This window comes from Gracilinanus agilis, chromosome 2 (assembly GCF_016433145.1).
Source record: "Gracilinanus agilis isolate LMUSP501 chromosome 2, AgileGrace, whole genome shotgun sequence".
NCBI classification, from domain to species: Eukaryota; Metazoa; Chordata; class Mammalia; order Didelphimorphia; family Didelphidae; genus Gracilinanus; species Gracilinanus agilis.
This window is the reverse complement of record NC_058131.1, coordinates 350,348,598-350,362,084: the sequence shown is the minus strand read 5'-3', so window position 1 is coordinate 350,362,084 and position 13,487 is coordinate 350,348,598. Positions and strand designations below refer to the sequence as shown.

The 13,487-nt window shown below is 45.3% G+C and overlaps 1 protein-coding gene across 1 annotated transcript in view; it reads right to left on the bottom strand.

Moving 5' to 3' along the window:
- L3MBTL1 (L3MBTL histone methyl-lysine binding protein 1) overlaps positions 1-13,487 on the bottom strand; it is a 75,040-nt gene that overhangs the window by 6,930 nt on the left and 54,623 nt on the right. The window contains exons 18-22 of the mRNA XM_044659810.1: positions 12,301-12,415; positions 11,882-11,981; positions 10,115-10,312; positions 9,884-9,933; positions 6,519-6,586 (exon numbers count right to left, since the gene is read on the bottom strand). Of these exons, the coding sequence (XP_044515745.1) occupies positions 6,519-6,586; positions 9,884-9,933; positions 10,115-10,312; positions 11,882-11,981; positions 12,301-12,415 (531 nt within the window). The remainder of the gene's footprint in view (positions 1-6,518; positions 6,587-9,883; positions 9,934-10,114; positions 10,313-11,881; positions 11,982-12,300; positions 12,416-13,487) is intronic.

Genomic DNA, 13,487 nt, shown 5'->3' with positions numbered 1-13,487 from the left:
TTCTTTTGAACACTAGCTTTTCTTTCTATTGCCCAGAGACTCCAATTTTCCATACAGGATAAAGCCTTGGCTCCGGCCAACTCTCAGTGGAGGGGCTACTATCCTTCCTATCCTTCCAGGTTATACTTGGATGGAGGGGTGTAAGCTCATCAATGTGAGTCCTCCTCATGATTGAGGCAGGGCTAGGCAAACTGGCCTTAAGCCAAGAAGATCTAGGTTTGATTCCTGCCTCAGACACTTTGGTGCTTGGGAAGTCATTTAATCTTTCTAGGCCCCAGTTTTCTCAGCTGTAAAATGAGGGCGTTGGACAAAATGACCTCAAAGGTATCTTCCAGCTCTAAATTAATGTTTTTATGAGATTCCTCCAGTGATGAGATTGGTAAATCATTCCTGTGTATGTGACTCATGGCCATGGCCCACATGTTCTCATAAAACCCCCCATGGGGTGGCCATTCAACACATCTTCTAAGGCAGTGATAGTCAACCTTTTAGAAACGGAGTGCTGGGGCCCACCCTGATCTCACCCCCCAGATAGAGTGCCATGCCCATCCCCCCAGTGTCTCCTCCTCCCCATTGCCAGGCATGCTCTGCCCCCCACCCTTACCACCTTTACCACACACAGGGGAGGGAGGAAGCGTTCCCATTGGACTGCTGGGTGGAGGGGAGGGTGAAGTGAGAAATATCCTTAGTGAGGGTAGAGAGGGGGAGGGGAGGGGCCCCTGAGTGCTCTGCTCCCCTCCAGCTCTGCTGCCTGTGAGCCGCCCACCTTACCCCCGTGTGCTCCCATTGGCTACTGGGAAGAGGGGCAAGGGAGGTGAAAAAAATGTCATCAGACATGGTGGAGAGGTGGAGGGGAGCAGCTCCACCTAAATCCCTCTGCCTTTATAGTAAGGGGGTGGGGTAGGGTAGAAAGTGGGGCAGCCGCATGCCCACAGAGAGTGCTCTGTGTGCCACCTTTGGCACCCATGCCATAGGTTTGCCATCAGTGCTCTAAGAGATCATTCTCTGTTTCTTGACATTAGGAGGCTCCAAGCAGATGCATATGGATTTTCCACTGATTATCCCTATGAAGTGGGTAGTGTTGGCCATGACAACTTGAGACAAGGATAAGAGGCTTGCTCAAGGTCACAAGAGTTAAGAAAAGGTGGGAAGGTGGGAAGTGGGGGAGGGAGGAGGACAGAGGAAAAGCATTTATTAAGTATCTGCTACTAAGTGCAAGGCACTATACTAAGCACTTTTACAAGTATCATCTCCCTTACTTTCTGTCTTAGTAACAACTCTAGTTAACTCTGATTCCTACACAATCAAGGTTAAGTAACTTGCACACAGATAGGAAGTGGAGGGGCTTAATTTGAACCCAGGTCCTCGCAATTCCAGGCCTGGAGCTCTATCCACTGTGCTATCTAGCTGCCCTGAAATAACTGTTTTTTTACTGATCCTAATAACAATACTGGGAAGTAAGTGCTATTATTATCATCCCCATTTTACAGCTGAGGAAACTAATGGAGGCAGAAGTTAAGGGACTTGCCCAGGATCACAAAGCCAGTAAGTATATGAGGTTGGAATTGAACTTAGGTCTTCCTGACTCCAGGGCCAGTGCTTTATCATTGTGCCACCATTTTCCCTAGAAGAACCCAGGTCCACACTGCTTCTGGACAAGTAGAGGCCACTAGTCCTGAAGGCTTTTCTCATGTTCTTCCTTCTATTTCAGTTAATCATTTTTTAAAATAAAAATAAGACATGAGGGCTTACCATGTGCCCAGGCATTGTGCTAAATGCTGGGGACACAAAGACATATCCTATTTCTTTACCAGATTATAAACTCTTTGAGGGCAGGGCTCTTTATTTTATTTAAATTTGTATCTGCCTCAGAAGTAGATTGTATAGTGCTTATAACATAATGGGCATTTAGAAATGAACTGAATTTTTTTTAAAGCTTTCCTTTTCTGTCTTAGAATGAATTCTAAGACAGATGAGCAGTCAGGGCTAGGCAATTGGGGTTAAGTGACTTGCCTAGAGTCACACAGCTAAGAAGTGTCTGAAGTCACCTAGGACCTTCTGACTTTAGGCCTGGTGCTCTTTCCACTGAGCAACCTAGTTGTCCCCTTCACATCTATAATTTCTATTAATCCTTTTTGAATCTTTATATTTTTTAGTTTTACCACCCACTGAGGTAAAGTTTAATAAATTTATTAATCATTAGAGAAAAAATAAATAGAAGATATGGTATAAATCAGTGATTCCCAAAGTGGGCGCCACCGCTCCCTGGTGGGTACTGCAGTGATCCAGGGGGGCAGTGATGGCCACAGGTTTTAACTTTTTTTGTATTACATTCTATTCTGAGTTCAATAAATAGTTTCATAATTTCAAAGTTCAATGTTTTTAATTTATGCCTTTCTTTACTATATTTTACAAAAAAGGTAGAAACATTAATACATATATCTTTCCTATTAATTGCTATTAAAATTTTTAAAAAATTAATTTCTAGGGGGCACTAAATAATATTTTTTCTGGAAAGGGGGCGGTAGGCAAAAAAGTTTGGGAACCACTGGTATAAATGTTGAAGTATCACCTTCTACACAAAGCCTTTCCTAATTACCCAAATGCTAGTGCTCTCCCTTTCAGACTATCTTGCATTCATATTTATCTATACTGTTTGTACAGGACTTCCCAAAAGTCTTAGTGCAGTTTTACAGATGAGAAACTGAAGCCAACAGGATTAAGTGACTTGCCCAGGGTCACATAGCTAGGAAGTGTCTGAGGACAGATTTGAACCCAGATCCTCCAAGCTCCAGGTCTGGCTCTCTATCCACTGAGCCACCCAGCTGCTCCCTGGTGTAGTTTTAATACAGCTTAAAGTCATTAATAGCATAATTAGCTTAAAACTGCCCTATGACTTTTGGTACATCCTGTATCTATTCTGCATATCCTTAGATATGTTACCCCAGTTAGTATCTAAGCACCCTGCTAGTAAGATTTGTTTCATTCTATATAATTTGAATCTCTAGAATCTACTACATTGCCTAGGGAGTAGGAGCCAATTAATAAATAGTAGGTGCTTAACACTTATTCATGGGGCTTCTGGGTGCCTCAGTGGCTAGAGAGCCAGGTGTAGAGACAGGAGGTTCTGGGTTCAAATCCGACTTCAGACACTTTCTAGCTGTGTGACCCTGAGTAAACCACTTAACCCCAGTTGCCTCACCTTGACTGCTCTTCTGCCTTGGAACCCATACTTAGTACTGAAGGTAAGGGTTTTTAAATAAATAAATTAATTAAATAAACTAAATAAATAGACAAATAAATAAATTAAACATACAAAACAAACAAACAAATAAACAAGTAAATAAATAAATAAATGCTTGTTTATTGTTGGTTGATGAAGTGAAGCCCACATGACACATTACATCTTTTCCTGATTTACCAGACACCATTTTCCAAGTGAACAAATAACCACAAGTGCTTGTGTGCCTAGCCCTGTGCTAGACAACCATCAACCCAGAGTCTCTGTTGTGTCCTCTACCATATAACAGTCATTTGATTTGATTTGATTTAATTTAATTTAATTTATTATTAAAAAAAAAAACCCTTACCGTCTATCTTAGAATCAATACTGTGTATTGGTTCCAAGGCAGAAGAGTGTAAGGGCTAGGCAATGGGGGTCAAGTGACTTGCCCAGGGTCACACAGCTAGGAAGAGTCTGATGCCATATTTGAACCTAGGACCTCCCATCTCTAGGCCTGACTCTCAATCCATTGAGCCACCCAGCTGTTCCCTATACCAGTCATTTTAAATAATTAGCGCCTATTTGATGCTCAGCAATGTGCCAGGCATTCACAGTCTCCTGTGTCTAGCATTGTGCTCCATACTTATTTAGGGCCCACTGTGTACTTGTAAGATCAGGAAGCCTTGGGGTCACATTCTGCCCCTGACATGCTGGGTATGAACCTCGGCAAGTTATTTCATTTTGATGTGCCTTCAGGTACCTGTGTAGGCTATATCTGCTAAGCTGGAGACTGTTGGTGGGAGGATTCCCTACAAACTGATAAAATCACAGACCCTTCATGTATTCCTGTCCTGTGCCCTCAGGACTGTGTTAAAGGCAGTTAAAGCACAACTGGTCCAGATTGGTGCCAGCCAAGATTGGCAACCCCTACCCCAAACCAGAAACTTCTCTCTGCCTCGCTCTCTAGGACTCAGTATGGTACAGAGGAAAGAAGGTTGGAATTGGTGTGGGGGCCTNCTCTCTAGGACTCAGTATGGTACAGAGGAAAGAAGGTTGGAATTGGTGTGGGGGCCTAGTTTCAAATACTGATTCTGTCATTTATTTATCTGTTCATCTCAGGTATGTCACTTCAACTCTCTGGGCCTCAGTTTCCCTGTAAAGTGAAGGCATTGGACTAGATGGCCTTTTTTTTAAAAAAAAAACCTTACCTTCCATCTTGGAGTCAATACTGTGTATTGGCTCCAAGGCAGAAGAGTGGTAAGGGCTAGGCAATGGGGGTCAAGTGACTTGCTCAGGGTCACACAGCTAGGAAGGGTCTGAGGCCAGATTTGAACCTAGGACCTCCCATCTCTAGGCCTGGCTCTCAATCCACTGAGCTACCCAGCTGCTCCCCTAGATGGCCTTTAAGCTCCTTTTCACCTCTCAATCTGAAACCTACTTTTCCTTTCATTCTTCTTTACCTTTCTCTGCTTCCTGTCTCCCTTAGCTAGCTAAAGAATTGAATTGTGCTTCATATATATTATAGTATTATATATTATTTATTATATTTCCTCAACTGAGTTTTATGTTTGCTCCTCTTAAGTTAAAAAGTAGAAGCCTAGGATGCTTCATTTTTCTTTAAAAATCAAGTGGCTTTTAAACATAGATGGGTCTCTGCTGATTTTTTTTAAACCCTTACCTTCTGTCTTAGAACCAATCCTATTATTGGTTCCAAGACAGAAGAGCAGGGCAATTGGGGTTTAAGTGACTTGCCCAGGGTTGCACAGCTATGCATCATCTGAGGCCACATTTGAACTCAGGACCTCCCTTCCTGGGGCCTGGTTCTCAATTGTTGATTTATTTTTGAGGATAAATGACTCTAAAAAAAAGGTCCCTGGCTTTTGCAGTTAGGGCTTGAGGACATCCCCCTTCTTTTTCTACTGCTAAGAAGCCAGCTTCGGCTCCAATGACAGCCTTCTTTCCTTCCTCTTCTTCCCCTACTGAAGTGTGTGGTCTGTATCTCCTGCCTCCAAGAGAATTTCTCCAAGCTCCCCATTCATTGCTCTCCTTCTTGACCAAGGCCCAATTTTTCCTACATAAACTGCCATAAGGACCTCCTTGTGGTCAAGCCTGAGGGAGGTAAAATGCCCCTTTACAGATGAGGTCAGCAGGCTCCACACCCTACAACCACAAGGGCTTCTGCTGGATGAGATCTCCAACAAGGCTCTCCGGGTTGCCTTCTGTCCTGAGAGTTTTGAGAAGTCATCACCTGAAGCACTGTTAGGAGATGGGGCACAGCCTCTTCTCATAAAACACCACAGTTCTATCACTTTCCTTCTTCCTAGCAGAACCATAACTAGGAATTTTTCAGTCTGGACAAAGCAGGGAGGGAACAGAGTGGGTTAGGGGATGTGGCTGCTGAGGGTGGAGGAAGGAAGCATGCCTAGGGCTGGTATTGTTGGCACCCTCCAAATTTTAATGGCCTAGACCAGTGATTCCCAAAGTGGGCGCCACTGCCCCCGGTGGGTGCTGCAGTGATCCAGGGGAGGTGGTGATGGTCACAGGTGCATGTATCTTTCCTATTAATTGCTATTAAAATTAAAAAAAATTAATTTCCAGGGGGCTAAATAATATTTTTTCTGGAAAGGGGGCAGTAAGCCAAGAAAGTTTGGGAACCACTGGACAAAGCTCCTCTTGCTCCACTCTAGTTACAGTTCTGCTTCATAGTAACCCATGCCAGGATTTCATCCATCATAGCCAGCTTCTTCCTCATGTCTACTTGTCATTCCTCTAGCTGCATCTCAAGGCTACTTTCTCTTGCTCCAACCCCAGAGGAAATGGAAAACAGGTGGTCACCCAACTGCTTCCTTCCCATGGCACCTTTCCAAAGGAAAAATTCTGGAGGCAAGTCCACTATAAAAGCTCAATGAAGAATTTGATGAGAAACATTGCAATTTGTTTGGGAAGAGTATTGACCTTGGAGTCAGGAAATCTGTGTTCCCTTCTCCATTCTTATATTTACTGTGTGACCATGGACAAGTCACCTAAACTCTCTGAATCTCAAGCTTCCTCCTCTGTAAAATGGCGCTAATAATCCCCATGCCACTTAATCTGCAGGACTATTGTAAAACAATGTGAATTTTAAAGTACAAGAGATAGGGAAGCTTATCATTTACAGAAGATATTAAGAGACCCATTGTCTTTAGCATCAATCTCAAAAAAGGCAGCAAGGTCTAGGAGGAAGAATGTTCAGCTGGGGAGTCAGAAGCTCTGGGCTCTGCCACTGACTAGTGATATGATGGGCAAATCACTTCACCCCTCGGATCTCTGCAAAATAAGGAGTGGTGTCAATGGCTACAGAAATTGTGGTAGTCGTGAGATATTCTATACTATACGAAACAATGAATATGAAGAATTCTTAGAAGATGGGGAGATTTATTGGAACAGAAATAGAGGAAAGTAGCAGAACTGAGGAAACACAATAACCACAAATAGGAAAATTAAAATAATAACAAAGAATAAATGGAATTGAATTCCTTGTTTGGAGAGAACTAGAGATAAGTGGCAATGCTTTAATTCTGGTGATGCAGTAGTTTTGTTGAACATTTTTAAAAAAAATCTTTTTTATTCTTTATTATGAGAGATGGCTCACTGGGTGGGAGAGAGGGGAATGGTATATTTGGGAATGTTTGTAGTTGTTTCATGGCATCAGGAGGGTCTGACTCTTTGTGACCCCATTTGGAGTTTTCTTGGCCAAGATACTCTAGAGCAGGGGTTGGCAACCTTTTTGGCCGTGAGAGCCATAAACGCCACATTTTTAAAAATGTAATTTCGTGAGAGCCGTACAGTGCTCACAGTGCGCTCCTGTAACAGCGCCTGAAAAAAAATTGACTTTATGGCTCCTGCAGAAAGAGCCACATCTGGCCCTCAAAAGAGCCAGATGTGGCTCGAGAGCCATACGTTGCCGACCCCCTGCTCTAGTAGTTTGCTATTTCTTTCCTTCTCCAGTTTATTTTACATATAAGGAAACTGAGGCAAATGGGGTTAAGTGACTTGCCCAAAGTCCCACAGCTAGTAAGTATTTAGGGTCAGATTTGAACTCATGAAGATTAGACTTCCTGACTCCAGGGCTGGCACTCTATCCACTATGCCACCTAGTTACCCTATTGGGAAATGTAGATGATGTAAAAAATAAAATAAATTTAAATAATAAAAATAGCAAATCAAATTAAAGTTTTTTGAATGAAGGGGTTAGACTAGACAGAGATGCAATTTCATAAAGAACATATTATTTATTTATTTTTAAATGTTATACTCTATCAAAGAATCAATACTGTGTATTGGTTCCAAGGCAGAAGAACAGTAAGGGCTAGGTCAGTGATGGCGAACCTTTTAGAGACCAAGTGCCCAAACTACAACCCTCATGCTGCATGCGCCCCACCCCCCACTTTAGCCCAGACAAGGCAGGGAGGAAGCACTCCCATTGGGCTGCTGGGCAGAGGGGTGGGTCATGGGAGAAACATCCTCAAGCATAGAGGAGATGGGGAGGGTGCAGCCCCCTCCAGCATGCTCAGGCACATGAACCATAGGTCTGCCAACATGGAGCTAGGCAATGGGGGTTAAGTGACTTACCCAGGGTTACACAACCAGGAAGTATATGAAGCTAGATATGAACCCAGGACCCATCCTCTCTGGCTGTTAATTCACTAAGCTACCTCGATGTCCCCAAGAATTTATTATTTATGTTGGCCTGTTTCCTTCCCCTTGGTAACTAGAGCAATCTAGGAGGGTTCACCCAGAGCTGCCTCCAGGTGAGAAGCTGCTCCCTTGCTCTAGGTGCCCACTAAGAGGAATGGGCTGAAAATGCAGCAAGAGGGCATTAGGCCAGGCATCAAGAAAAACTGCTGGACAAATGGAGAGGGGCTGTCCTCGACACATCACAAACTTACACGGCCAGTGGGGGAGAAGGAAGGGAAGAAGTCAGGTTGGGAGAAGCCCTGGAGAGCATATTGCTTACACTGATGGGGAGAGGAAGGGCTCAGGGAGAAACTGGGCCTTCATTTTCACTGAAACAGCCTGAAGACATAACCTGCTTTCTGAACGTCTGGGACTACGAGGGAAGGGCCTCAAAGGAACTACTCATTTTGGATACATTGATGAAGCCAGATGTTAGCTGTTGGCATTATCCTTGGAGTCACCCTATCTTTCTGCTTCTCTACCCTATGGATGTCCTCGGGGGCTGCTGTGTCTACCTCCTTTTTTCTTCACTCCTCTGTGAGCCTCCAATTTTATTTATTTAATTTTATTAATTTTTTTTAAACCCTCACCTTCCATCTTAGAATTAATACTATGTATTGGTTCCAAGGCAGAAGAGTGGAAAGGGCTAGGCAATGGGGGTTAAGTGACTTGCCCAGGGTCACACAGCTAGGAAGAATCTGAGATCACATTTGAACCCAGGGCCTCTCCTGTCTCTGGGCTTGGTTCTCAGTCCACTGAGACACCCAACTGCCCCCTGAGCCTCCAGTTTTAACACCCAAAGAGTTGGAACCATGCACTGAAAGCCTTCACTGTCCTGTTTCCCACGTGGGAAAACATCTATCTTACTGTCTCAGGCCCATTCTCCAAAAACTGGGTCTATTCTACCTTTCCAAATATATTTCTTGTTACTCCACTAAGAAGTCTTAGATGTAGCCTTTGCATTTTCCATTGAACACAACAAATTTGTCTTCAAATTTGCTCATGCAATTAAAAAAATATAAACCCTTACCTTCCATCTTAGAATGAATATTGTATATTGGTTCCAAGGCAGAAGAGTGGTAAGAGCCAGTCAATGAAAGTTAAGTGACTTGCCCAGGGCCACACAGCTAGGAAGTGTCCAAAGCCAAATTTGAACCCAGGACCTCCCATTTCTAGGCCTGACTCTCCATCACCTGGCTGCCCGTGCTTATGCAATTATTGCCTTGTCTCTCTCTTTCCTTATTTCAAATCCTTCTTCTCCCATGAGGTTTAGTTTACATCCTGTTTCCTTTGTGAAACCACATGACTGACTCACAGCTATCACACTTTTATCTAACTCCTGCTGGAATTTATAGATTTTTTCACAAGGGCCTAGGATTAAACATTTTTTAAATCTTCCTCTCTATCCGTGGTTTCCTCCCGTAACTATGTTCTGGTTATGGACCAAACAGTCCTCTCTGCCTTTTAGCATCGCTCCCAGTCACTCCATACTGATGAAGCAGGGTAAAACCAGCGAAAGCCCATGTCAGCGGATGGAAGTCTGCACTAGTAGGCTGAGCGCTGAAGATCCAGGAGGGAAAGTAGCCCTAAGTAGCCCCTCCTCGGTTGTGCAAACATGGCCTGAGGCAGCATCTCTCCCTCTCTGGGGAAGAAGTCTCTACCCAGTGATGGAAGGAATGGAAAAGGGGAGACCATTTGGAAGGGGTTGCAGACAGGCTGAGCAGTGGCCCAGGCAAGAATCCCTCAGCCCAGTCCCTTCCTGTTTGCTCCGGCTTCATTCACATCATTTCATCCAGCAAACATTAATTTAGGGCCTACTGAATGCAGAGTCCTAGGCTAGGTGAAGCAGGGATGGAGGCACCAAGATGTAGGACAAGCCAAGAAGCTGCTAGAATTGATGGAAAACGCGGTCACTCCAGGCCAGGAAAGCTCCTGGGCACTTACCCGGGAAGTCATCCTGCTGGATTTTCCGGTACTTTGGAGGACGCCCAATCCTAAGGAGAAACAGAGAAAGACCATGGAAGTTTGGGCCTCAACGGGCTTTTTAGTTTGTCTGTCTGTTTCTGATCTAGATCCCCGTGTTCCCCAGGGCCTTCTTCACTGGACCTGTGGCCCTCCCCCAGAGACACCCCTCACCCAGCCCCCAGCCCTGGAAGCTGGGGGGCCTATTCCTACCGGCCGTGGTGACGGGATTTCTTCCTGGGGGCGAAGCCAATGAGGTTCCTCTTGCGTGCAGAGGCCTCGGTGTCCGACAGCTCAGCTTTCAGTCGGCCCTGGTTCCTCTCGGCCAGTGGGCAGCCAGAGAGGCAATGATGGGCCGTGAACTTTCCGGTGACGTGGCCAGAGCCGTCACAGCCGGGTGTGGGGCACTTCCTGGGAAGGGAAAGGAGACACAACCAAAGTGACCGGCAGTCTTGGGACTGGATCCTGCCTTCTGGATGCCCAGGCCTGAGTACCCCTGATTCCTCTGCGTAGATGCAACTCCTGGAAGTCTCTGCGGCCCCTTCCTCTGATTGGTCTTTTCCTCCCGGAACCTCCATTTTGGGGAGGGAGGCCAGCCATGTTCAATCCTTCTTTCCTCTCTGGGCCCCAGGCCTGACTCTCCAGACTTCTTTCTCCAACACGTCCCCTTTCAACTTCTTTGTATGTGTTGCCTTCCCCATTAGAATATAAGCTCCTTGAGGACCGGGGCAGGCTTTCTTTCTGCTTCTGTTTGCATCCCCAGGGCTTAGCACATGTGGTATTTGGCACACAGTAAGCACTTAAAAACTTCTTGACTTGATTTCTCATCTGTGGCATCTTCTGGTCCTCTGGAAGATTTCATGCCCATTCATCACTGTGCTCTGTCCCGCTAGGCCTCCGTGACTCTGACTCAAACTTCCCACCAGGTCCAAATTGGCCAGGACAATCTGAACAGGCCACGGATACCCAGGGATAGATGCGTGGGAGGAGGGATGGGTTGAAAGGAAAATTTACATGGGTCTCATGCAAACATGTTTATGGCTATTTACAGAGCTCATAATGACAAAATTTTAGTTAGAAGGAGATTTGGAGGGTACCTAAGCCAACCTCCTATTTCCTACAAGTATCTCATCTATAAATTCCCTAAAAGCCAGTCATTTGGTCTTTGCTTTAATTCTTCCAGAGATGAGGTGCTTCCTCTCTCATGAAGCAGTCCATTCCATTGTTGGTCAGCACTGACTGTTATAAAGTTTTCCCTTAGAGTGAACCAAAATCTGTTTCCTGGTGATTTCTATCCATTGGTCTTAGTTCTATTCTGAGGTCAAACAGAACTCATTTCATCTCTTTTCCATATGACAATCCTTCAGAAATTTGTATCCAACATTCTATTATGTCTTCCCGAAGTCTTTTCTTCAGGCTAAACATCCCTGGTTCCTTCAATTAATCGTCCTATGTCATGATTTCCAGTCCTCTCTCCATTTTGGTCATCATCTCTGGAAGCTTTAGTTTGTTAATATCCTTTATAAAATATGGAGCCTAGAACTAAATCTGATGAGTCTCCCTTCTATAATCTTGTTTTTCTTCAGTGTTTATTTTCAGGAGTTTCTCTCTGAGCATTTTCCCCTTCCCCTTGGCTTTTTCAGTTTCAAATCCTCTTCAGAAGTTCATCAGCTTCTCTGAAGTTCAAAACTTCTTCCCTATACCCAGGAGATGCCCTCTGTCCCTGGTAAGGGGCCCAGGGAGATGCTAACAGCAGGGTTGGGGGAAAAGGAAGACAGGATCACCTTACCCAGCTTAAGAGTCTCAGCTGCCCACCCAGCACCCAGTGGGCAAGCCTGGACTTCTCAGGGTCTATGTGTAGGTGTCCACCACAACTCAGGGAATGTGCCTTACGGCATCTCTCCAGCTGAGATGGTCGTCTAGGGCAGGAGGAGGGGGAAAGGCTTGTTTGCTCACTCATTCATTCACTCGCCCACCCACCTGTGGTGAAAACTGTACTTGGAGGTCTTAACATGGGGTGGGCTCTTACAGCTGAGTGGGGGACAGCCTCCAGGAGAAGAAGAATTGGGTTCTCTGGGTCCTAGAGAAGAGAGAACAGGAAGAGAAGGTCAGCTTAGGTTCCTGGGGTTGCCTTCCCCAGTTTTAAGGTCTCTATGCAGAGGACATCTGATGACTTGGTTCCTGAAAGTTCCTGCCCACTCACCCATACCATTCCTCCCACTGCTCCCCAAACCCAGGGAAGGTAAGACTATAGAAGAGAAAGAACTCAAGGAAATGGGATCTGCACTAGGGGAGAAAGATACAGGAGCATCTCCACAGGTTTTTTCTGGGGAGGGGGATGCATGCACAGAGTCAGGGGATATGTGCCCAGGGGCCCCAGGGGGAGAATAGGTACATACTGAGTGGGGGCTGTAGGGGATGGCCAGTCTTGGAGCACCAGCCCACAGGGTGTATGTCAGGATGGTCAGAATCAATCCAAAAGTCATAGGCATGACTCCAGCCATCAAAGTGGAGCTGAGGAAGCAAGGTAATCAGGCCACTGCCAGGTCCTCACCCCTCCCCATCTCCCCTACCAGCCTAGATTGCAAAGTGAGCAGGGAAAGACAAGGCTAGAAGGGAGCTTTGCAGCAGGGCCCCAGAAGTCCAGGGGGAGAGGGGAAGCCCACCACCTCCACATGGTAAGAGAGGGTAATTGTAACTCATTTCTCCACCTGATTCTTCATCTCCCCCACCAGGACTCACTTTGAGAAGGATGCAGATTCTCTTTCTGGGCCTCTGACTTAACCCAGCCAATTTAACAGGGAGATCTGCACAAAGTGTTAGGAGAGAGGAGCACCCTTGGGAGAAAGACTCTGACAAGAGAAGCCCAGAGGATGAAGGGTCCCCAGGCTGCATCCTTGGCTCTCTCATCTTCTCTCCTTACACTCACTCCTTTGTGGACCTCATTCACTTCCATGTCTTGAACTATCACCTTTATGAAGATGACTTCCAAATCTTTCTCTCCAGCCCTGAACTCTTTTCTGAGCTGCAGAACCCACACCTTCAACTGCACAGAGGTTATCTCCACCTAGATGCCCCACCAGCACATCAAACTCAACCTAGCCCAAGCCAGTGTTACCTTTCCTTCCAAACCTTCTCCCTATGACCTACCTAGTTCTCTCTGGGAACTCACAAGTCTATCATGTTTAAAACCAACCCTCCCAAGGACCAAACCTACTTTATTCATTGTGTCACTACTGCCTTGGGAGTCCAGGATCTCTGATTCCCTCAATCTCTGATGATCTCAACTATGTGCTACCAACCCCATTCCCAATATTACACCATCTACCCAATCCTTCTATGATGCCCTCTGTGATAACTGATCCCTTCATTTCAGACTTTTCCCTCTCCTATTCCTTCCATATTCTGACTCACATCCCTGGCCTTCCTTTCTAATACTGGTTGGACCTTCTCACTGAAATCTCTCTCTTTCTTTCTCTCTTTCTCTTTTCTTTCTCTCTCTTTCTCTTTCTTTCTTTCTACCTTTCTTTCTTTCTTCCTTTCTTTCTCTCTTTCTCTTTTCTTTCTTTCTTCCTTTCTTTCTTTC